This window comes from Apteryx mantelli, chromosome 1, assembly GCF_036417845.1.
Source record: "Apteryx mantelli isolate bAptMan1 chromosome 1, bAptMan1.hap1, whole genome shotgun sequence".
In the NCBI taxonomy this organism is placed as follows: Eukaryota; Metazoa; Chordata; class Aves; order Apterygiformes; family Apterygidae; genus Apteryx; species Apteryx mantelli.
Window position 1 is genome coordinate 184,817,477 of NC_089978.1, and position 25,295 is coordinate 184,842,771.

At 42.0% G+C, this 25,295-nt stretch overlaps 1 protein-coding gene across 1 annotated transcript in view; it reads right to left on the reverse strand.

The window, feature by feature from the left end:
• RASSF3 (Ras association domain family member 3) overlaps positions 1-25,295 on the reverse strand; it is a 113,781-nt gene that overhangs the window by 63,674 nt on the left and 24,812 nt on the right. The window contains exon 2 of the mRNA XM_067314067.1: positions 16,561-16,688. Coding sequence (XP_067170168.1) covers positions 16,561-16,617 — 57 coding nt within the window. The 5' untranslated portion in view covers positions 16,618-16,688. The remainder of the gene's footprint in view (positions 1-16,560; positions 16,689-25,295) is intronic.

Here is a 25,295-nt window from a genome sequence, read left to right on the forward strand (position 1 = left end):
ATGTCTAACACTAATGAGAAGCCCAGCAGAGCCACAGACTGCACCGATCAGGTCCTGAGGTGAGAGGCTTCCTGCTTTTGTACAGCGCCAGCGCCCCTCTGCCTACATTTTACCACTCAGCCCTAGTGACACTTCAGGAAAATAAGAATGACCAGAGAAAAAACAACACTTACATGCAGCAGGAGCACCTTCACAGCCTGGGTGAAGGAAGAAGGCAGATGGGGAGGCCCAGGAGGAGCTCCTCGCAGATTTGCTCTGCGCAGCCTTCGCTGCCCCCACGGCTGCTTGTGCTATGGGTGGAGAGGTCAGAGCCTCAACCCTGGGCTGATGCAGTGCCAAGCTGATGCTGCTTATTTTTATCTTTTTCATTAATGAAAACGCCCTGCTTTATGACTGCCTGTTCAAACCCAAGCCGGTCTCCCACACACTTGCGTGCATGCCATGACCGAGACCCTCGTTATTCCTCTCGTTCCCCGCGTAGGTGGGTCAGACACAGGTTACAAAGGAAATTGTAATTCTGGCATCTCATAGCCTTGTGCCTATTTGTTATAGCTAGCCTTTTATATGCAGTACGTACGTAATGCTCTATGACAAAGGATTTATAAGACTTAGGTCTATGCTGTCAATAACTTAGCTTCCCAGTTGGGTCCCAGGCCTGGTGCTCTGACAACCTATGTTAGTCGTTAGTTCATTTTTGGTCCCTCTTTTAGAGTCAATCAACACATTGCCTTCAACACGAGACCCAGTCCTGCTTCCAGGGCTAGTCTGTTCCAGAAATCACTTGTCTCTGTAATAGGGACCATGCTGCCTTCCTCCGCTTTTCACCATCCCCTCGTGCTGTGTCCACGGGCATCGTGCCCTCAGCCTCCCCTCCCGCTGCCCAGGCAGGCTGAACCGAAAAAACACACATGTCGTGTCGTGTCTTAAGTCCACAGGCACAGGGGTGCGGGCACACAGTCTGCTCTGCAAGGGGACACCTCGGAGAAACGTGGACATGAGCCACTTGGCACTGCCTGGCCTGAGGCCAGGGATCGCTCCCTGCGCTGGAGGCCTTCAGCAGTGCAGACGTATAGTCACGGCTGGCTTAGAAGCTGTGCTACATCTACTGATCAGTTTTCAATGTAATCTTTAAAAGCAAAATATTTAATTAAATTAATTTTACAGTAACTGCTTATTTTTATATTATTTATAATATTACACTTGTTTTGTAAAATCAGAAAAAAAACCTATTATCCTATCATTCCAAACTTTTCTTGGATAATTATTCTTCATTGTGATTTGAAAAGGGAGGATCCAAAAGTTTAATGCTGTTATAATATGGCTGGAGAGAAATGGCAGAATAACATATGAAAAACAGGTTTTATATTGTAGTACTTTTAAATGTGAAATTTTGCCAACTGCAGGTTGCAACAAAAATCTATAGAGACCCTACACAGAATCAATGTCTCTGGTATTTTCCCACCACAATAATGTCCAAACTCTGATGTCATGACCAAAGATTGATTTTTTTTTAAGACTTCAAAGAGGTGTAAACTGTTAGCTTCTGGAAACTGAATTAAAATCTTACTTGTAAACTAAGGAAACCCAAAGAGATTTTTATAAAATCACTTGTAATTGTTATCCTATCCCTTTTCTTCAAACATGGTCATAGACTCACTATGGAGAAGTATTATTTACATACCACTGTTTGAGAAATCCGATGGGTTTAAGTTATACATGGGAACGAAGCCTTTACAAAAGAACAGTTTGTATTTCAGCATTGCCTTTCTAGAATGGCTTGTATTTTATAGAAACGCCTTTAAAAATCATAGAAAATGTTATGCCCAAAGGAGAATTTGGGGGGAAGGGAACCAGCAGAGGTAAAGCAGATGCATCTAACTCAAGCTGTTTTGCAACCCATAACTCCAGCATTCAGTACAAAGCATATGCTATATTTTCTACTTGAAAGCCAACTGTCACTTCAAATGAAAATAGTTCTGTATGTGCTGCGCCATTAAATTACACAGACACACAAGTCCATGCTAACTACCTGTTTACCTCTCTGTTTTACCATAGCACATAAGTTATAATCAGAGGAAGGAAACTCCTTGGAGATCTGAAGGCTTTTAATTGTTTTGGAGTGCAGCTGGTTTGAATTACAGCAAATCAACACCGCTCAAGGTCAACTCATAGTTCAGCCATAGCTGCTTCAGCAAGCGAATTTAGTTTGTTTACCTCTTCTGGGGAAGGTTTAACTGCTTGGTTACTTATTTTATGGATATTTCTAGGCTTAAGAAACACCGCAACAGGTGAAACTGAAGGAACCTAGGCTGCCACAGCCATTTCCTTTATATCTTGTACAACAGCACTGGGCAATTTTTAGAGCAGCTAAATATAGCTTTTTTCCTACATTTGAATGCTTTATTTCAATGTTTTCTTTTCTGTTACTGACATAAAAAAGGCTCTCTACAGACTCATGAAAACATCTCCTGCAACTCTTATTTTCTTTACTGTGTTGAGATTTGCCACACAACCGACGCGACTAGAGATTAAGGTTGGACTCAAGTATTTATTCTTGCCCTTAGCTATCAATCTGATCTGCCCCCTCCCAGAGGTTCCTGGTCCCTCTGCAAAGATGGCTCAGCTGTTCATGAAGCAGCTGCCGAACTGCCTCAATTGAACGCTTAGCATGTTAGGATAAACTGGAACCAATTTTGATTTTTTTTTTTTAATAAAGCTAAGCTGAGATTTGCCACAGTAGAGCAGCTGCTTCATTAGCTGAGCCATCCCTCAGGGGAAACGGGGTGGGCAGCAGGGGTGTGAGCTGCTGGAGTGATACCAAGGTAAGATGGCATTGCTCAGAAGTTAGAGACCTCCAGGTGGGGGAGGAACACAAAGTGATTTGGGACACAAAGCACCACCCTGAGTAATTCAGGAGCACTTTCTACTGCCCTATACCAGCCGAATCCAAGACCTATGCTGGTAGCTGCCACTACAAAGACAATCCTACCAATACCAACTGTTAAAAAACTGCAAAATCAGTGCATGATTTTTGTTTTAAAAGGAGGTTCTTTGTGTCTCATACATTATCTTTGAGTTCTGCCGATCAGTGATTATTACTGCCGATGGTATGCTGTCTCCATCATTTATCTTCTCTCTCTCATTCCCCAGCTGCAGTGTGAGACCCCCACATAACCCCAGGGCAGCACTGTGGCTCCCCTCCTGCACTTGGCGTCTGGAGTGCCAGACCTGGAGAGAAGCCACAGCAATGGCCAAAGGGAGGTGGTGTCTGCATGACTCAACGGATCTACAGATGTGTGCATATGGCCATATGTGCAGGTAATTCTATACTCTGGGTGCTCCTCTCCTCTCCTGACATGTGACCAAATTAGTGGAGTCACAGGGTAATTGGAAGGTCTGCTGTACCTCAAGGATAGAAAGCAATCAGTGAACATGCAGTCAATTTGCAGACCTCAAAATATGTCAGAAGCATTACTGAATGCAACAGCACAGCACAGCTATGCTAAAGAGCTCCCACTCTTTGCTGTATGCATAAAGGCATCCACCTCCTTTTCATTCAGATCTGAAAGTCTTTTTAAAAACTCTCAGTTTTGAAGACCTGCTTTTAAATTAACTTAGGAAAACTCTGAAAACTTTTTAGATGAGGTTTGTGGCTGGGCTGTGAGGATGTGAGACACAGTGGCACACCAGCACCGCAAGTCCTATGTCAGAATTCTACATCCGCCTCCTGGAAGCAACCTCGTGCCACAACCCCCCACACCGTGCCACAACCCCCCACACCGTGCTCAGCGGGCGGCACCTCCCCACATGGCCTTAACATCTGTGCCAGGATCTGTTCTTTGGGGAGGATCTGCCTCTCAGTACTTGGCTGCTTTCAGAGGCCTCTCTGCTGTTCCTCATGGTGGCTGACAGTGGTCACAACCACTCAGTAGTGGGGCAGATACCCTTACAAGGAAACCTAGTGATACCTTCCCCTCTTCAGTGGGAGCGTGGTAGGCATACCCACCACTGTAGATCTATAAACTAGCTTTACTGGGTTCATTTCAAATAGCGTTGGGAAGCAAATGGCAGCGTGTGCTCTAGTTCTCATTCTTCACATAGATAATAAGCTAAGGTGCATTTACAAGGCAGCGTGTAAAGTTCTTCTAGCTCCCAACTTGGACAAGGGATTGCAGGCATCTGGGCCAGACTGCGCGCAGCTGCCAAAATGAAGCAGATGGATGGGAGCACAGCAAACTCTCTCCGATATCCTTGCCAGCAGATTCTGCAGGTCAGCTATTGAAATTATTTTCAGATCAGCATATTTTAAGTTTTGAATGCAGCCTTTTCCAAAAGGCCGCAGCAAAAGAGTGTTTGTAAAGAAAGGGGTGTTCTTGGAGAAAAGCAATTTCCTAAAGAATCCATTTCCTAATTAAAACACCAGAAAGGTGTACGATTTTCCTAAAACTGGCACTGAGGGCATATCTGTGACATGGAGATAATTACTGGAAGTAACTGAAGTGAAACTGCCAAATCTGACTACAGCAGAATTGCCAGAGATTTTTTCCTTCTTAATTGCAGCCAAAAACCACAGGTGACTTAAAAGAAACAAAAGTGTGAGGAAGAGTGTGGAATGACCAGGAAATACTGCTCTTATGCACTTTGCTTTAACACAATATAGAGGACTGGTCTATGAAATGCTGCGACAGTCCTTAGTATTATGGGCAGCTGCCAACTAATCTTAAAATCATAGTAGCCTGGGGATGGGTGGGATCCAGGCATGCACATTTCCCTTGCCTCAGAGGCCCCATGCCTGCTAACCTCTCTTTCTGGTGCCAGTCAGGGGTAGTTCCTGTCCCCAGCTTCAGGAACGCCCAGAGACAAACTGTGCTGACTCTCCAGCAGGCAATCTCAGTCCAAAGAAGGATCAAAAATATCAGCTGAGGATTTAAAAAAAGACAGTTAATAGATGTTTACAAACTGATGGGGAAACTGGATCTGTTGTTGCAAAACAACAGATCTCACTGGCTCTGTTTGACCCTGATCCTTTCTCACTGTAAAAGCTAATGCAGTGGTCTTCATCTTGAAGAGTGGGGTTGCCCCAGGGCGGTCCAGACTGTGTGATGGGAGACAGAGGGAGAGAAGAAAAAAAAATACATACTGGTTTTGTCTGCCCCCTTTGTTCCTTTTCTGTTCCCCTCTTCCTCTTTCTTTAGGAGAAGGTCTCTATTCTCTGCTGCCCCACTGCCTGGGGCTAGTCTTTCTGCCAGAGTACAAGAAGGCAGCACAGGACTAGGCTGAAGAGACCAGAGTCAGTGGGGAAGTGATGTGAATGGGCTGGGGGATGAGGTGGGGGAATGCTCACAGGGGATGAGATACATTACTTATGTCCTTAGCTGTATCTGTTAATTGTGGGAAAAAATATAAAGAACTCAGTAAAATCATAGTTCACAAATGCAGCTGTCAAAGATTTTACTCCTTTCCCTCTCTCATGCTAAGGTACCTCTGAATTCATCCTATCTGTAATCCACAATTTCAAGAACTTATCCTTGCTTTCCTTCCCCCACATTACTGATTCTTTAACAAATTCAGGAACATTCTGTGATAAATCACTCTGCAGTACTTGATTTCAGTACAACAGAGGTATGGGTAAGGCATAAACAAATTTAAAAAACTATAAAGTTTTCAGAATGTAACTCTACTTGCTATTGATACACAACTGTGCCACATAGTACATTTATCTGCCTGTAATACTTTGCATCCTCAGTGCAATTATGAGCAGCAGATAGGCAAACAGCATTATTCACAATGCTACAATTTCCAGAAACTTCAGTTATTTCTGACTCCTCAAACTGAGACATTTTTGAGGTAGAATGAAATATCAGATTTGCATTACACAAGCACCTTACTCTCCCTCGAAAAGGGAAGAAAGGAAAGCAGGAGGGCAGACACTAAAAATTAAATCAGCACATCTGAAAACTGTGGCCAAATTGACTTGCTGAAGGCCATATCTAATCAGTTATTAGTAGAGCAAGGACTGCAAGTCTGGCTTCCTCACTCCCAGTTTCATGCTCTAATTCCTACCTCTAACAAATTGCTTTATAATAATCATAAGACCTTTCTGATTAGTCACATATGCAGATAAAGAAACCTCTTTCCAAGGTTACAATAAAGGAAAATATTATTCAGGATGGCAAAAGGAGAAGGTTGGGGGGACAGGACAGTGCAGATCAAAATCTCAGAGTGGAGCATGTACTGAGAGCAACCTTTCTCCAAATACATCATTAGAAATGTAAAAGTAGTGGGCAGCCTTGCTATACACAAGTCTTCCTTCCCCAATGTGGCAGAATAGTTTGATAAGGTCAGTGTGATACAAAAGTTTAGTGAAATCAAGACGACATAATTGCACCCTGAAGTCAACTAGGTGAGGGTCAGCCCCAGACAAGATACCTAGTGCTGACCTCATCCTGCTGCCCCCATGCTTTGTTCCCACTTAGGATTTTAAAGCAAGATAATCACTGACCATATTTATCTTGTTGTAAACAAACACTCTGTCAGAGAAGACAAAGCCTTAGAAGTGGATTGACCATGGCTACCTACATACTTGCAAGCACTGGCAGAGAAAGAGACTGAGAAGCACGGGATACGCAAATGATTTGGGCTTTCCGAATTGACTGCAGCCTATCAATAGGCAAAATATCTTAAATGGGCATCTGCAGCCCTCCACTGGTTCGTGGGACTAGATATAATATATGTGTTAGAAGACCTCTTGGGGTCCCACAATGAATGTTTTCCTCTCCAAGGTAAAGGGAAGATGAAGACTTTTTCATTTTCTCTAAGGAGACCCCTTGGATTATCAAAAGAGGCAGGCACACAGAGACCTACTGGGTTTATTTTCTCAGGGCACTGTCTGCCTTGCAAGCAGCAGGGCTCCAGGGCCTTGTAGGCCAGGAGCTGTTCCAAAACTCACCCTTAGAGGAGGCTTCTTAATTAAAAACAGAGTCACAGAAAAGAGAAGTTAATGGAAAATACAAGCTGCTGTATAGGTTTTACAGGAAAAACAACACACCTCTCCATCCTCAGTTCATGACTTTGGATTGCTGCTTCTCCCTACCAACTCCTGACTTTGCAGGTGGTCCAGATCTGTATCAAGATGGGAAGTGTAATGGAAATAGCTGCATCCCACAGCCCATACATACACAGAGGAAAATATTCATCTAGGTTTCTCTTCATCAGTCCAGTTGCAGAATGTCTGGAGATTACAGATGAAACATTTGCAGAGACAATATACAGAAGATATGCTTAATGAAAGAGATGTTTCAACCAGCTACTATTTTACTTAAGTGAGTATGTCATACCTTCTCATACATAATTTCTTCCTTTTTTCATCCTGGTGATAGGTGAGTTTCTTCTTTCAGCAAGACAAAATAGATGTAGATACAAAAGAAATAGGAGTCACAAGAAATTTAAAGGTCAGAGGTGAAAGGCTATCAAGATGCAAAACCAACCTCTGGATCAAAAATCTGTTACAGAAGACCACAACCATAATGTAAGGTGTCTATCTTCAATAAGGTGATGAAGGGACTTTATCTCATTTTTGAAAGGGTTATTATATCATTTGTGAAATAAACATTGGATGAAATAAAAAATGAGTAGCTGATCACCAGTGTATTACTTTTAGAACAAATCAAACCTATAAAGCTTGTAGGAATCTACATTGTGTAGCTCTGTCTCTGTGTTTGGAAGAAACAGCACAACAGCCTTTTGGATCTGGGCAGCTTCCTTCTCATGGCAGTAAGAGACCAGAAAGTCCCAGGAGGCAGAGGTGAAGGATTCCCAGTAGGACCTATGCTGTGGGAATGGAGGCTTACAATAGGCTAAACAAAAGCAGAGAATGCAACAGGACAAAGTGACTATGGCCTGAGCTCTCTCACAATTGCTGTGAGGACCCAGTACTTTTTGGTCCAGGTAAAGTCAGCTACCTTTTTATGCTTTGGGTGAGAAAAAGGACCACTCCCCAGAAGTTTTAATAGTATGACCTCATTGCCACTGCTTTTAAGTGACACAGTAACTGGTGACAGTTTCCTTCCTGCTAATAAATATGTTGAAGCATTAACACTAACTACATAGCTGAATTTGTACACGCTCATACACTTTATTTGTAGTGTAAACAAGAAATATATATGTTCTTATTCACATTTCCTGTGGAGCAGACTGACATGAGACAGTATATACAAGAATGGAGCTTCATTGTAGATCAAGATCATTGGAAGAACAGGGACGGCCACCCAGTGTACATGCAAAGCCAGTGAGAAACGGAGTTTATAGAAACAGGAGGGCTCCTCTGTCCAGTTTGGCAAGAAATGCACATGAGGAGAAGGACTCCTGGGAGACCATCAGGACAAAGACTGAGAGCAGGGCACCAAGGAAAAGCCCAGAGGGCAGCTTCTAGGCAGTGTCCTAGTTGGAGGAAGCCATGAGTCAGTAAGCAAAAATGCTCCTGCTGTTTGATTCCTTTTGGGAAACAAGGCTTTACACTCCTCTATGATAAACAGGACTGCATCGGAACAACACAGCGCTCTATTCTCTACCTGTTTTTCTAACAGTTGTCTGTGGGACTGATGGTTGGCAAACTACTTGGATCAAAGAACGGGAACAAACATTTTCATATCTTCACCTAGCAATGTTATCATTAAAAATAATCAAAAACCGCTCCCCACCTTCCTTCCCCACCAGAGAAGATTTTGCATCATGCCTTTCCTGCACTGAGTCGAAAGGCAGCAGCAAGCCTGTCCCTGCAAATTTCCAACAGCTGCTAACACCATAAGTCAACAAAAGAAGCCCGATACCCTAAAAAAGAAAAAGAAAAAGTATGGCACTCCAAGAGTCTTTTAGCCAATCTGGATGAGAAAATGGGAGGCAAGTTTCACAACAATCCTGGTTTGTTTGTTTTTTAATCAACTCTCCCTGGCACCTACTTATTTGCTTAGTGCAGGCCTACAGGGGGTGAACTCAGTAGTCTGCAATCATCATTCCAGGCTAGCCTCCTGCCCAAACATCCAAATGCAAAACAAAATCAGTCTTGTGAATGAAAGCACTATACAGGGTGTGACAGTAAACAGTTTTTTGAACCCTCATTGCATTTGGAAACCAGTCACCCGTGAGGTTTAGTAGGTGAAGACAGCCCTGCCGTGGCTGCTGGGATGCTGGTAACTCCATTTTGGTCGAGGTGTTTTATGGATGTAAAGCAAAACCTCAGGCAGTCTGTGAAAGAAGGAATGAAAGCCACTGTCACCCTATTTACCAGCCTATCCATCTCCTCTCTAGTGGAAGGGGAATTTAGTTTTGTCTGTCATCTGCTTCATATTGACTTTTGGGAAAAGGCAGCGCTGGGAATGTACAGCAACAGAGACTTGCAGGGAATGGTTCTGACGCCACACTTCCCAGGTGCCCAACCAGCACTAATTTATTTGCATGCTTTGAGAGTCATAATATTTGTCTTCAGTTCACTAAGGCACTCAAGACACTATCATAGTCAGTGGTTTATCACCAAGCAACTGGGCAATTTACATGTACAATCATGTAACATATAACATACAATGGCAAATTACCTCTCTTCAAGGATTTTAATGCACATTTTTATGCAGGCAGCCAAAATCCATTTGCCTACACACACCCCGTCAAAAACAATTGTCCTAGTGACTGCTGTCCTGATCTGCACTTTGAAAATCCACCCTAAAGAGAATAAAGAAACTGTGCTCTGATTTCTTTGCTTCGAACTATCGTAAACTCAACCCTCAGGATCCCGTCTTGCTGCCAGCCCCCCCTGCTCAGGCAGAGCCTGGCCACCCCTCACACTGGCATGCAGCTACTACCGTGTTATATAACGTGCACAAAGTATAAAACTGAACACTTTAGAGGATCAGTTCCCCTTGAACTTTTTCTCCAGCAAGCCCAGGCAATGGTTTCTGAATATCAGAGAACCACCTGGAACTCACAGGACATGCAATCCTATACTGCTGGTATTTAATTTCTAATGTCTATTAAATTTCTAAGATCATCTGTCCTCTGCTGGGCCTGCTGAGATACTGTGAAGATATTAATAACTTTGAATTAGTAAGAAAAGTGTCACAATAAAAAAAATACAGTCAGCATTTTACATGAAATACACAGCACAACACTGACAGCACAAACTGGAAGGGATTGTGGGAAAATGGTTGTGCTAAGTATAGTCTGTATTAGAAATAAATGGAGGAAGAATAACATTGATCTTTGACTATAATGACAACTGACAATATTTCAGCTTGAAGCTGGACACATTATCAGGGAAGCACTGCTTATTGTGTTCTCAGGAGACTGTACGAATGACTTGAATATGAAAACATGCGACTTAAAAAGCAAAAGTGTATTTTAAATGTTCTGTTAGTCTAATAGCAGTATTTTCCCGTAATTTGAAACCTCGTCTGCTTCTTTTATATAACTAGAAAGACAGGGCTGTTTGACTGGAGTTGATCTGGTTGCTAAACAACCAATAATAGATCTTCCTAACTGATCTTCTTTGGATTTCAACAATGCATTCTTTAAGCAGTGGACTTGCTACCTTCCTGTTTGAAATGTCAGGCCTGTATGTTACAATCCAAGTACTTTAAAGGGAAAATAAATTCTTATGAAAAGATTTAAAGATAAATTTCCTTATGAAAATGTGTAATTTTAAAATAATTTTTAAAAACCATAATGCTGTAACAACATGAACATCAGTCTTTACTCTGATTACATCTTTGGTCTGAAAATTCCCATCAGGTGCCAATAAGTTGAAGTTTGCTCTGTTAAATGCATGAATTCCAGTATTATGTTATTTGGCAGCATGATGATGCAGGTCCGCTCACCATGTCCCTGATCCAGTCTTATTGGGCTTCAAGCAAATCGAAGCTTCATATTAAGAGTGCACCAGAATGGCTACGTAAAAACCCTGTGCATGAGGTGAGTTTCTTGGGAAGGAGTACACAGATATTTGACCAAGCGAAACCTCCTTAAGCCTCCTTGATGCATCAGACTTACTACACATGCACTCTGCAGTGAGTCTATAAAGAGTCTGCATAGGATAGCCAAGACTTCCGGATGCCTGGAAATCTAGGTAAAGCACAGCTTCTGACTGAGCTGCCAGGCACCTGGAAATCTCAGGCAACCATAAAAAAATCCTCTCAAATTCTGACTAAATAAAAATGCCACATGGGAAAACAAGACATTTCCAAGAAACCTGAATTTGTGGTAATTCTAGCAAAAGGTTCTTGCTGACGCTTTCTGACAAGAGATGGGAAACCCCTGACCCATCAGCTGGAAAGAGACTGTCAGAATAACTCAGACATGTGGTAACTTGTTTTCTATGACTTTTCTAAGTGAGGTTCCTGAGGAGATCAGTAGGAAGGCAGCTGTGGCCTGTAAGGACTGTTCTGGCAGCAGAATGAACATATAACTTTATGGTAGAGCTCAGGGCTTAAAGTAACTGCGGCTACAGAGAGGATATATGAACATGATCAAAGCCAGACTGAAGTTCTCCTTTGAAGCTAAAGCTGGTTAGAGATTATTCCCTGCCCCCTGGTGGAAAATGTAGATGAAAGAAAAAGAAAAATACAATTTGTTTTAAAATTGTCTGTGTAAAATACTAAAAATTTCATCAAAAGATAGAAAACCAAAAATGTCTGCAAAAAAGTGCTATTTCCTGGAGAAAACAGAGCATTTTTATGAAAAAAAAAATATGGTCAAAGATCCAGTTTTCAATGAAAAAAACTCTCCTTGTTTAAATGATTCTTTTGGATGAGACCTACTTGCAACATTTAGCTACTTTCTCAGTAATCATTGACCCAAGTGTTTATCCAGTCTACCCTAGCAAATCTGACAGACTATTTCATGATACCTACTCCAGAGAATATGGCATGCAGCTATGAAGTTAATAACTTCAAATATCTGATATAGTAAATTAGATCTTTTGTAGAAGTTGCAATGCATCTATAATTAAAAGATTTTAAGCCAGTACTTTGCGGAGCCACATTTGTAATACTCTTGTGAAGGATGGCTGCAGATGGTGCTTACAGAAGAATTATTGTGAATACCTATTAAAGTATTTTTGAAAGCTTGCAACTAGCTTCTAGCCTATATAATTTATCAAGGCTTTTATCTATGCAAAGTGGATTTTTCTAAAAGTAGTTTGAGCAACACACTCAACTGGAACTGAAATAAGCTCCAGATTTAAAATCACTCCCAGTCACTGACAAAAATGAAACTATGTTCAGCCTGCCAAAATGAATGTCATTCAGTTTTCCTCTTTTCCCTTCAACTACCACCAAGCATAATCAGGTTTAATAGAGATCTGAAATACGCAGACCATAAAAACCATGCACACTGTACAGAATACAAGTTGCAATCAAGAGCTAATATGGGAGAGCAATCAACAGCTCAACAGTAGCTTTTGTTAATATTCAAGAGATGTAAACATCTCCCTGGTGATATTTTGTTCTGTATTGCCAAGTTTTTTTCCAGATGGGATACTTTTGAATTTTTATGTCACACTACCTCACCTCTAGGTGGGAAGAACTGAAATTACTTTCAGTTTCAGTAATTACATTTACATTATAAACCCAGTGCTCATCCAGATCCCAGTGTTTCTATTCTTGCATTGTGAGATACTGTCAGGCTTCTTCACAGAAGGTCCATGAACTTTGAAGCAATTGTGGGAAAAATATGGTTGTTATTATCCAAGCCAGCTGGGACAACCTCTGTCCCCTTCTTTATGTTACCAAGGGCCTAGGGGCTTGTACAAACATGATCTGCAACCACCCTCTGTCTTTGGAAAGCTTGAGCACAGCGGGACCTGCTTGGGAAGCCATGCCTTCTTGAAGGACAGAAGAACTGTATTCACAGGTCACACAGAACAAATTGATAAATTTGATCTCTCTGTGGAAAAAAACAGGGGGGAAATAAAAACCCACATGATCACTTTGATACTTTCTAGACTTTCAGAAGCCCTCGGCAGCGTCAGTCAGGTGTTTCTCCTGAGATAAGACAGTCTGGTAGCAGAGGGCAGGATTGCTGGAAACGGACCCTACTGGGATCTATTCATTCCTGTCTGCCCGTTCCCAGAGGAAACTGGCAGCTTTTTCCCCAGCTTTCTGAGAGCTCTGTTGCAAGATCATGAAGAACTTATATCCATCACTTCCTCTGTTTAATCTCTATATGAAGCCTCTTCAGGAGGGAAACATTTAAGGCCACAGAATTAGCAGGACGCCTTTTCACCTGAGCCATATACTTCTGTCATCAAGTACTTGCAGTACATGTGAAATTGTGGCAGCTTCATTTACAGTATTTAACTCCACAGTCTTGCTGTTCTCTCAACATAGGCCCATCATGGAATTTTCTTAGACCTTTTTATAATGAAAAATATGTATGTATATACAGAAAAAGAGCTCAAACTTTAGAGCTTTCAGGTCCCAATAGCTTGTAACCAAGTCAAACAACGTGTTTATATTCCAGATTCTGAAACAAGCTCTGCTGCAATCAAGGCACCCCAAGGTCATTATAGCAGTACAAAGTGCAGTTTATATCACTTGGATCATTGCCAGACCAGTGTAAAGTGGTCTTAGGTGTTACAGAGTTAACATTTGTCTATCATTATACTTAAAGCAATCATATCCCTGTGTGGATGAAGTTATGTAAGTACAAAGTTGCTATGTCCCTTCACAGGGAAAGAACTAAGCCATGCCAGGCGGTATGAGAACTCCAGTATAACTACCTCCAGATAGTGCTTTGCCCACATATAATTATTTGGTTTTAAAAAACATTACACCTGAAAACAAAATGGTTATCCCAATAGAAAAAAGAAGCACACAGAGCCTAGGACTAAAGTCTGTGAGCAAGCTATTCCTCTCCATAAATATTATTAAGTTCCAGCAGTTCTCTGCAATCCCTTCACATTTTCAATCCACACTCACTGTATGGACAGGATATCCACAAACACATGCATGGCAAGTCTTTGCAGCTATGCATTTTACTACCATAGCAGAGAGGCTTGTGCAATATTAACTGCTTTTGCATGCCATGTGATTTTCAAAGTCAGGATGCAGGCAAAGCAAAAGTTGGCTTCACTGGAACACTTATCAGTTTGCTCTTCACTGGGGACTGCTCTGTGCCAAATATCTTCCGTCTACATTAGCAAATAACGGGGTGCAATAGGAGCAGGTGTGTACAGCAAAAGAGCTGGTGCTGAGGACCCAAAGTCCTCAACATACACATTTCAAAAGCCTTACTTCAGACAACCTCTGTTCTGGTCCTGTGGGCTGGATGCCCTGCAGTGGCTGGCGCATGCTAGATGCACAATTTAGGGAACAATTTAATTTCACCTGAAAGGAATCAACTTTGTGTGCTCCAAGGCTGCTTGCTCAAAGCAAGGTAAGTGAGGACATTTGGGAGATTTGCTTCAAAAGCACGCTTATGAGATTAACTAAAAACCTACAGACTCAAACCCATCCACTAGAGCTGTTCAGAATAACAATGCAAGAATAATTTTGTAAAGGAAAAATATTCAACCTTTTTCCCATTCTCCACCTCCTTGATTATCTTATACTAAACACCTACTCAGTTGTGTATGTGAGAAGGAGAGGGAGACAAAAACTTCAAACAGAAATAAAAAATCACCTTCAGGCTGAGACTAGCTCCAGAAAATTTTAGCACGGAAGTAAAAAGCAATTTTGAAAACGCAGCTGAGCTAAGAGTTACATTTCAATAACTGTAACATGTAATAGCTCTTGTAAAAGATCTTTCCATTCAGAGAGCTTAAAATGATTTTAAAAAATTGTAACTTTTTTTTAACCTAGTGAAATCTAAGTGCTAGAAAGACAGAGTGGTAGGAGCAGGTAAGCAGAATAACAAGGAGTGAACCCAAACATTGTGGCATTCAGTGGTAGCTGTGTGAGCATTTCAGGTTTTGTGCATGTAAATGATTGTTGCTTCAAAATCAATGGATGATGAAAGCTGAAAATAGCATTTGAAGCGTCACCTACTTGTATCAATTGTCAGGTGTACATCAACCCAGGAAGCTAGTGAGGAAAATGGAGCTTTGCTAACAACTGTCCTCCACAGCAACCGGCCAAATTGTGACTTCTTCCAATAGCAAGCAATCAATAGAAAAGAATGGTATTTCTTTGATGCAGTCTTATTGCACACAAACAATGCACATGCAGTCCTGCTTCCCTGAGGGTCAAACAACAAGTTTGCTCAGTATTCAGAGCTGCTCTCTCCCAAGAGAATACTAGTTCTTCCTTAGATCTCTTGCACGGTCAGGCATGCCTTTTTGACTATAAATGGCTTTTAATGGCCTCCTCTCTGCTCCTGTGATACTTGCTTGCTCATAGTCATCCCTATTACCAAAACTTGCATTGTTGTGCCCTCCCACCCTGCCCCACCACTCCTCTTTTCAGCATCTGGGTAATTCCAAGTCACTCTCCCCCAACAGCAAGTCACAAGGAGCACACGAGAGACAACCTGTCCTCAGTCACACTTTGGGTGGCTGGAGCAAGCACCTCCCCTAGCAAATACACGCTGCAATTGCAGAGCAAATTCTGCACTGCCTGGAGCACCCTCAGCAAGGACACGGAGGACACGGAGGAATTTTTTGTGCCCTCTCAGAAGTTTCTATTGCTCAGGTGTAAATTTTCATAGGTTTAAAATCTGGCTGGACTTTAATGGATGACAAAAGGTAAAGGTATTTGAAAAAGCAAAAGCTGTGAGCTAATTCTTTTACCAGAGTACTAAAGATATACGGGGCTCAATATTGCTGTAGGAGCAGCTCGCCTTTTCAGAGGAGCTGCACTTCTGCCCCCGGAAACGTGCTGCTTTGACCTGTTCTCTGAACAAAGTAGGGCAGAGGAAGGGCCCTGGGGGCAAAAAGCAAGCAGTGACACTAGTCGGGGTTTAAGGAAGGAAAGGAAAAGGCACATTACGACCGCTTGGAGCTGCTGGGGAATCCAGGCAAGGAAAACTGAAATTATCCTGCAGGGAATTTGATGAGAACTGGGGAATTAACACCAAACTCAGACAATACGGGTATGATCTTTAATAGCGACAAATAGCCAAGACCTTAATTTGCCTCCCAGTGGTACCACATTCAGCAGCACAGGACAACTGGGTCATCTGTTCACCCTGTGAGTGGCTTTATGTGACGGCTGAATCTACTGAATGGGGAGCTCCAGCCACACGTCTCACCTAGGCCATGCATGCCTGCTCTCACCCCATGGTGACCCAAGTCAGGAGGCCAAACCAACAGGAAAAATATTCACTTTTTTGTGGGATTGCTTTTCAGCTAGTTTAGCTGAAAGCTGATGGGGGCCAGAGTGCCCCAGCTGGCAGCAGCTGGCTGTAGCTTGACCCAGCCATACTGTGAAATCACAGTGGTAGGTGGGAAGTTTAGCTTTGCTGGCCATGCTGTAAGTGAGACATCATTCCCAAGCAGTGGGGTGAAGCAAGCAGACCACACTTAGTTATACAGCTGACAACAGAAAGCAGCAATTAAGCCAATGCAAGATCTATTACCTGGCTGTTGTTGTTGGATCGATCTAGGGTGTCACAGGCAGCGAGGCAGCAGTCCATTAACTTCCCATTCCGCCGGCAGCCCAGGTGCACCAGGTCCCGGCAGTGAGCATGACAGGTGTATTTGCAATCTGCAACATGCACGCAGACAAAAAGCAGAAGACATGTTTAGAAAAGGAGCTGCTGCAGGCAGAGCCTTAGGAGGGAGATACGTGCCGATTTGACACCTTCCTGTGTCACGCTGACATGGATGCAGGATGCCGTTCTCTAGTCAGGTCAGAGCTGCCTCAGTACTAACTTTCTGCAAAGAGTCTGTGCCAGATGCTACTAATTAGTGACCACAATGTAGGCACAAAAGGGACTGTTCTCAGAAGAGATACAACATTTATGTTTTTCAGATAAAACATTTGGTCACTATTACATGGTTGTATGTGTTTTAAACTTGAGGGTCTCTTAAGAATATGTACATGAATATTGAAAACTGAATGAGAAATTTATTTGAAGTCCTCATTAACCTGCCAAACCATAAAATCGCCTTCAGGAATAATTCAGAAATTTCACTTTCTGGCTAGGAAAAATCAACTGGAATGACTATTGGAAATGCAAATTAATGACATCAGAGACAGATGATCCCATCTCTACTACCAAATTAGATGATTCATATGACTTCCATTTTCTGATTTCATACATAAGAAGCACTTTAATGGTATTTGCAGAAACAACCTGTTATTTAGCTCTGAAGCCTAGTTGCATTTGCTGTTTTCCTACATAAGCTGGGTAGAGTTCATTATACTGCTTTTGTCTAGCACTGAATGTGACTTTCTATTTTTAGATTGTTTTAAATTGTTTATAGTTTTGCCAAAGAGCAACCGCTTGTAGTTGAAGTTTCCATGCTGCAGAGTGTCAGGCTGTTTGTTTTAGAACATTTCAGCTAAAACAATTCAGCCATTTCTAAGAGTGAGTTTAGGAGGAAATGCTTTGCTTTTCCCAAACTAAACTGTTCTTACAAATACATTTTTGTTACAAAGCTGTACACCTTCCTGGGTCAGAGCAAAAGTTTGAATTCTAGATGTGCTTTCTGTTCCCTTGTCAGCCTTTGAAAAATCTCAGTTCCCTACATGTTTTCTCAGCGTCCCATTACAGTTCCTGAAGAATAACTTCTTCGAGGTTCCCATTTACAATGAACACTTTTCAGCACAGTGTTTTTGGGCAAGACAACAGGGTTTTTCCTGCAATGCCACTCTGCCTGGCCATGGACTGGACCACTAATCTTTACCATAAGATCCTTCTATGGGCAGATCATGCAAAAGTAACAATTTGATGTGGGATCAGGTACAAGCATACGATCACACTTCTGCTCAATGAGCCAGAGTACCTGATACAGAATTTATGCTATATTCACACTAATGCAACATGAAATACATTTTATTTGGCACAAAGTCTGCCAATACAAAGTCAACCTGTCAAAACTTTTTGAACACGTGACCCAGCAGAGTGAGTCTATCCTGGATCAGTGCTCTGCACCATACAACTGTGACATTTCTGACCTAGCAGACTTAAACCCGACTGACTACATCAGTCTCACTACACCACACCCCAAGTCAAACTATTCTCTGGACATCAGCAAATACCTGCCAGCTATGTATGGGGCAAGAAGGATCTTGCTGTAGTACAAATCAAGATTACATACAGAATGAAGGCTCTACCTCTCTAAAACAGTTATTGTATATAATATGGATTTTGGAAAATATGAAGCAAAATAGGCAGAAGATTGCAGAGGGAAAAAAAAGGATGGTTAAGGCAGCTGGATGGTGCCAAGGTTGCTGTCCCTGCACTCTTGTGTGACGCTGGCAAGTCGTTATGCCAAACCGCTCGCAGTTGCTGACTAACGTCTCGGTGCCTCACCGAGGCACCAACTTTGGCACCAAGGGTGCCAACTTTGAGTGCCTTAATCTGATTTGCAGGAAATGTGGAGCATTCCCAGCTGTAAATTTTCCGGGGAGGGGTGGCTTATCACAGCTATAATTCCCTGCTGCCACGGGTGGCACGGCGTGTGGCACGCTGCACAACGCACGTGCTGGGAGATGCCGAGCTGCAGAGCAAGCCCTCCACCACCCTCCCGCTGCACCTTGCTGCCTTGCCTGAGAGGTCGGGTCCTTGCTCTTTCAGACTGGCCTCCCAAAATAAATGACTGCTTCTAGCTTAGACTCCTCCGTGGCTCTGTTTCGCGTGTATAGAGCAGGGATTATCTTTTGGACCACTCACTCACCTCACAGGAGGTCTAGAAGAAAAAGGACACTCATATTTGTGAAGCTCTCGAGTAGAAAGAGTAATTTTGTATTTGGGAAGGGACCCGGTAAGATGAAGTTGAAAAGCCTTATCCATATGCTACAGCATTATGTAAAATACTGCCCCGTTGTTCATTCAGCATGCAGGGTAGCGCTGCCTGCCCGGCACGCTGCATGAGGCACAACGCTCTATGGGAAAAACTGGATGTGAACACAGAACTAAAAATGACATTGTAACGCATATGCAGAAGAAGGCCAAATGAAAGTAATACTTGAATTTCTTAGCTTTTCTTAACTTCTGAGTTCTTTACTTTGCAAGTTCAGCTATCTTTTAATAGTTTTTTGTCTTGGTTTCTTACAAAAATGCTTATGAGATTGCATTGCTTGTCTATCCTTCCATCCATCCCCTGCAATCCTGAAAGACTTGACCAATTTCAACCAAACATAGCCTAAAAGATACTTAAGATTATATCAGTTTTATGAAAATTACCTCCTGGGTAAAGGAGGGAGACCCAAACTAATCCCCACGCTCAGGGAAAGGCAGGCAAAACTCGGCCATTAGGCAACCGTTTGACAGTGTCTGGACAACCAGTTGCTGCCTGGCATCTCCTGGCCTGTGAGGAGGTTACAGGGAATGGGGATACTTAAGGGAAAGATTTAAGGGACAAAAGGCACAAATCTGTAAAAAAACAGGCTTCATTAATTCAACAACTCTTTTTGGATGGGTATGTGGACATCTGTACATAGTATGCACTCATGCTAAAGACTCATTTTCACAAATAATATTAGGAAAAATCTGCTAGTTAAACAGTGTTCAAAGACCAGATTACTAATTGAGTTAGGAAACATTTTCTCTCAATGCTATTTTGTTTGTCATTTATATTAATTTTAATTTGTGTGTCCATAACGTCATTTGTAAGACAAGCCCATAATTTCCTCACAGCTATTAGAGACATAATTGCAAAAAGCGTAAAAGCTTTATCTCTGAAACTCCAGAAACATTTTTGATCATAAATTAGGTTTTAATACACTGAATATGTTTAACGAGGACAACAAGAAAAAAAGATAATTTTTTTCTAGAGCAATAATAATTTCTATCTTTTATCTATGTATTTTGTTTTTGAAATCACTGTTTTATTCCATTCATGGAGGTGTTTCACAAACATGCAGATAGATAGCATCAAATTAAAAATAATAGCCTTCTTTTTAGGTGATCCCTTACTGGAGCTACCCCAAAATCGCCATGAGTTCAAAAACTATCTGTTGTTCTGCAAACACGGTTTTGGTAGACGGCATATTGCTTGGAAAGTGATCAGAATCAGGTGTTCTTTTCTGATGGGGTCTGAAATGAATGCTGGCCTTTGAAATTTAAAGATTTGGGATACTGGGTACTGCTGATAAAAGCATTCACTGACATTTAGAAAAGCTGACAGGTCTATTTTACTTATTCTAAGATTGTTTTGTACACTTAAGTTATTTACAGAAGTGATACATATAGAACATGTAATATTTATTTACTGCATCACTAGTAAATACAAAGTAAATATGTACTTATTAAACACACAAATACCATCTTTTAAAAGTTGTGTTGTCAACTACTGAGACATAATCTAAAATCTTATTATTTCAGATTTTATTGTAACATTGGCTTGACTAGAGTCATTGAAGAAAATAACTTAGTAAATTTTAAAATTACGTGAAATCAAGACTGCTCATACCCTGCCTTCAGGAGGGTGACCTGTAAGACTCCAATGCATTCGTTTTATGTGAATAGTCCCTACCTGATGCTTGGGTTTTCTTCACCTGAAACTTGATTTTGCTTGATAGCTTGTAAATAGCTGTTCCCATAACTGCTTTGCTCCGAGGCTGCACAGCAGAAAGGCAGCAACTGCCCAGGGAGGCAGCTCAGCGGCTGCGCTAGCAGCAGGCCCCGGGAATTGAGCAGCACTGAAGCAGACGGAGGCAGGCAGAAGCTCAAGAGCAAGATCTCTCCATCCCGCTGTGGGCTTCTTCCTTGCCCAGTAAATGTGCATGTTCATCTCTGGGATGCCCAGACAAATTTAACTTTCAAATGGCTATGCAAAACGGACGCTGTGCCTGAGCAACTGAAGCACAAGGAAAGTTCAAAGCCAAGTTTACATCAGATGTGTTTGTATTATTCTTCAGCTGCAATACCTTGCAAATTCTTTATTTGAAAGTTTGAGGAGGGTACACAGTTTGGTTCTGCTACTGCTTGCGTTAGGAAGTTAGCCAGTAAAATCATCTTTACTTGATAGCCTGTGGCTTGGCTCCCAGCATCACAAGGGAGATTATTCCTGTAACTGCACTAAGGAAAGTATGCTTATAAAGCTTCTTGGGAAAATATCCAAACTACATAAGGTGCTTAATACTTTAATTCTTAATCGATATTCAGCCAGAAGGTCACAGAAGGGAGGAGGATGATACCATTTCCATTCAGCAATGTTTCTTCTGCAAGACAGGTTCGCATTGTATTTCTACAATACATTGATATCAGCATCTCATATTTTAGTTTGTACACATCTTCCAGACTCCTATAGAGCTGTATCCATCTACAAGCACCACTTTGTTAGTTGAGGTCTTCTAATTTGCGGCAGTTCACTCTGCTTTCACCAGTTACACTGTCTAGGCCATGAGGCCCATACAGGAAAACAGCATCCCATAGTAAGAGTCTGCTCATTTTCCCAGGGCACAGAAAGATGATAAAACTGGCTTAACTTGCTTCCTAGCAAAATGGTCCAGGAAGCCAGCTACAAAATCTCTAAAGCAGCTCCCTACTGGAGCGGCTCATGGAGGCTGAATCAAACCGAAAGATGTGGCCAGATGTGCCTTCTCCTTCAAGCAGAGTAATACTCTCCGCTGAAAAGCAGATGCTCTCATTCAATCCCCTCTTCCTACAGCTGTTGCAGCCCACTTGAAAATATTAGCAGGCAAGCATGAATATAAACAGCAAAGGAAGAAGGCTTGCAAAGTGCTGGCGGCAAAGCTAGGCTGCAAGATTTATATTTAAACACCTACACCGAAGCAGAGTGATTATCAGAGGCAGTGGCGCTCACTGCTTACAGGGAATTCAAATCAAATTTTGCGTGCTCAGTATCTTGGAAAAATCAAGCCATCCTTGTGTAAGTGTCATGGTCAGAAAGTTCCAGCCACTGGGTCAGTTTTTCCATCTTCTCTTCCCTCGTGCATGGCAGAACGCAGGCAGCTACACAGCCAAGCGCACGCTCCTTCCAACGCACAAAAAAAGGAGCAGCTGCACAAAGCCACAAGAGGCAAAGCATCCCCGCTCACTCCTTCCTCGCAGAACGACAGGAAAGAATTTCACATGCTCTTATTTTGAAATATGAATGATGTTCACACTTAGAGAAGCACTGCACCAAACATAAAAGATTACTAACATTCGTAACACTTTCACATCAAAAGGAGTAGACATAGGAACATAAATCCCATTGATTTACTCTAGAGCTATTAAAGAATTAAAGTCAATTTAATCTCTTTGTAAAGCCCATTTGTATTTTTATCAGCCTGACAAGTTCAGTCTCAGGTTCTCTCCCTCTTTCCAGTGCTTGCCAACAGACTCTGGCTAACATTGGTCCCTAAAGATTCTTTAACAAACCTGGGCTCCTGAATTACCAGCCTATAGACAAGCCTTTGCTCCCAGAAACTCCTATACTTGTAGATAGATAACATTCTGCATGCAATCCTCTTTACAACCACCATTCCTGCAAAAATGTAGCATCCAGTGCCTGCCAGACCACCCTGAAATAATCATAAAATCCATTTGCAAACAAGACTGAATAGATTTACTTCATTCAATCAAGGTAAGGGTTAAAACGTTAATTTGCAATAGTGGAAACAGTTTATAAAGAAAAGCACAAGGCAAGAAAATACAAGTTTAGATTTTATTTACTAATTGCCATCTTCTTTATCTGTCTCAACATCAGAGCCAGCTTGTGAGGTGGCCACTTCACCTTCTGGGGTTACCCCAAGGCTCGCATGCTTTTGGGAGTCCTTCGAGCTACCTATCTCTGGCAGGGAGATGGGGGGCACAGAGCTCAAAGCTCTCCTTCCACAAACTGAAATTCTTCTTCCTTGTTAGGACTTGACACCACATTCCCTGGAATGAGCTGGGCACTAGAGCACCACGCAGTAGCGCACATGTCTGAAGGAGAGTAGCAACTTCATTTCTCCTTCCTCCTGATGGTCTCTTGCTATACATGTCCACTGTGCTCTTTAGTTTAACTTCCAGGCTACAGCTTTATGCTTACTTTTCTTGTTACAACCCCCTGAAAAATCTTTCTGAATTGCACATCTTGAAAAAGTCTGCTTAGGCTGATAACACCCATTTTCCTGTGAGCTTTGGCCGAACACCAAGCGTGAAATGATGAAATGGGGAAGGGGGTGTTTCGATCGAGTAATCTTCTCCCCACGCACCCAGCTAGTTTTCTGCAGCGCCCTTCTGGGGACACTGTCATGTTCTGCCAGAAACTTTTGAACATACTGTAACATTGTGATTCGCCTTGTTTCCCAAAGTGCCCAACACAAAAATTGCCAGACTTGGTAAGGCTCAATCTGCTAATAAATGCAAAGACTAATAAATTATACCCATACTTTGCAGCTAGCAAGAAGGGAATGTATAAATGATCGTCTCTCATTAATATTTTTTCAGAGATGAGCTCTCAGAGAGGTAACTGCTTCTTACAGCTGGCACACAGATATTGCCGTCCTCACCTCTCCGATGCAGTTGGGGTGGGGAGGCTGATTTCTTCTGGAGAGTAACTTCAAACAAGGGATTATAGACATCTTGATATATCACCTTATCTACACTTTTATAACAGACTTCAGAGCATGCTTTTGTACTGCCTGGCACACTAACAGTGAAACGCGCACCTACCATATGGAAGCTGAGGAGAGAAAACACCAGTGAAAATTTTATAAAGCTGCAGAATGATGCACTTTATTTACCATGTTTGACAGTGACAAAACCAATATACCACAAAACAGCTATATTTCTAGCTCAAGTGGGAAAGACTATTTCTGGAACAGCCTTCTTCTCCATTTCTGATGTTAAAAAACTGGGGCAAAGTTAACTACAAAGAGAAAAAGTGCTCTGTAGATAAAATAAAAGATTCAATGTGCCCTGAAAAGCAGCTTAGAGTAATTTATGTACCATCTGGTTTCCCATAAAATTAGTAATTCTTCCTTTTATGCTGATTTGTGTGCGGCTGCAGTAATTGTGAGGCAGCTCTAAATAAGGCTGAGCGGCGCAGGGGAGTGCGCAGCCTGCTCCGAGCGCGGGCGCAGGAGCCCTGCGCTGTGCCACGCGCGCCCAGGGAGGGCCGCCTGCTTCTCGCTACCTCTCCCCATCTGCTACGCAAGGCCAAAGAGCTGGAGAGGAGCTGTGGTGCTGCACTGAGCTCAGGGTCATGGCAGCGACGTGGCAGACGGTAGTAAAAGGGGAGCTACACTGGTAGATCTGCCCGCAGGCATGTGGAACCTAACTACAAACTTAATGCACTGTACATGCTACCAAACATCTTTAAATTAAATTACATTTTCATGTAAAGCTTACAAAAACCTGCATACTGAAACCCGCTCCACCAAGAGAGCAGAACCTGAATAAAATGGAGCTTGGGTATATCAGTTCTCAACATCTGGCTTTCTTTTTGTGGACATTTCAGAAAATGCATTTAAAATCCACCTTCGAGAGTACTGAAGTCACAAGATTTTACGTTAGGCGAACATCTGTTCTAGGAACACATGGCTGTATACATTTCTGAACTCAAAATGCGATGGAAAATAACTGAAGCATTTCTATTTAGATGTTCAAAAATTGGTCCAAATTATTTAGACAATTTAGCTATGTCTCATGCTGGTACTTTGGGACTTCTCCTTCAGTGATTGTTAGCCTCTTTTCAACATTAAAAACTTTAAAAAATGAGGGAAAAAACCTTTTCACATCAAAAAAAAGTCAACTGTTTGTTCTGTGTGCAAATCCAAAAAAAATACAGCTGGTTCTTGAAAGCATTTACTCCAGTGCCCTCTATTGCTGAACACCTATAACAGCTGGCATGAAGTTAATTCACAAAATTGGCATTTTCTTTGGTTTTCCTTTTGTTTAGAAGAAACCTGCACAAAAAGAAAGAATTGGAATTAAAAGTATGGCTTAGGCTTAGCTACCTGCACTGCCAAGGAGCCGTGAGTTAATGACCAGATTTGAGTTAATACATTCCTTTTTTTCAGTGGAATTAATAGCACAATAAAGGCAACATTTTCAGTTCATGGAGTAGATTATAGAAAAGTGCTCCTGAGAACTCAGAAGAGAACTGATTTGTCTGGTTTATCTGAGCAGAAAATTGGGAGTTCATTCTGAATCTCTACTGAAGGATCAATGTTCACCCTATTAGTGGAGATAAAATTATATTCCAGTAG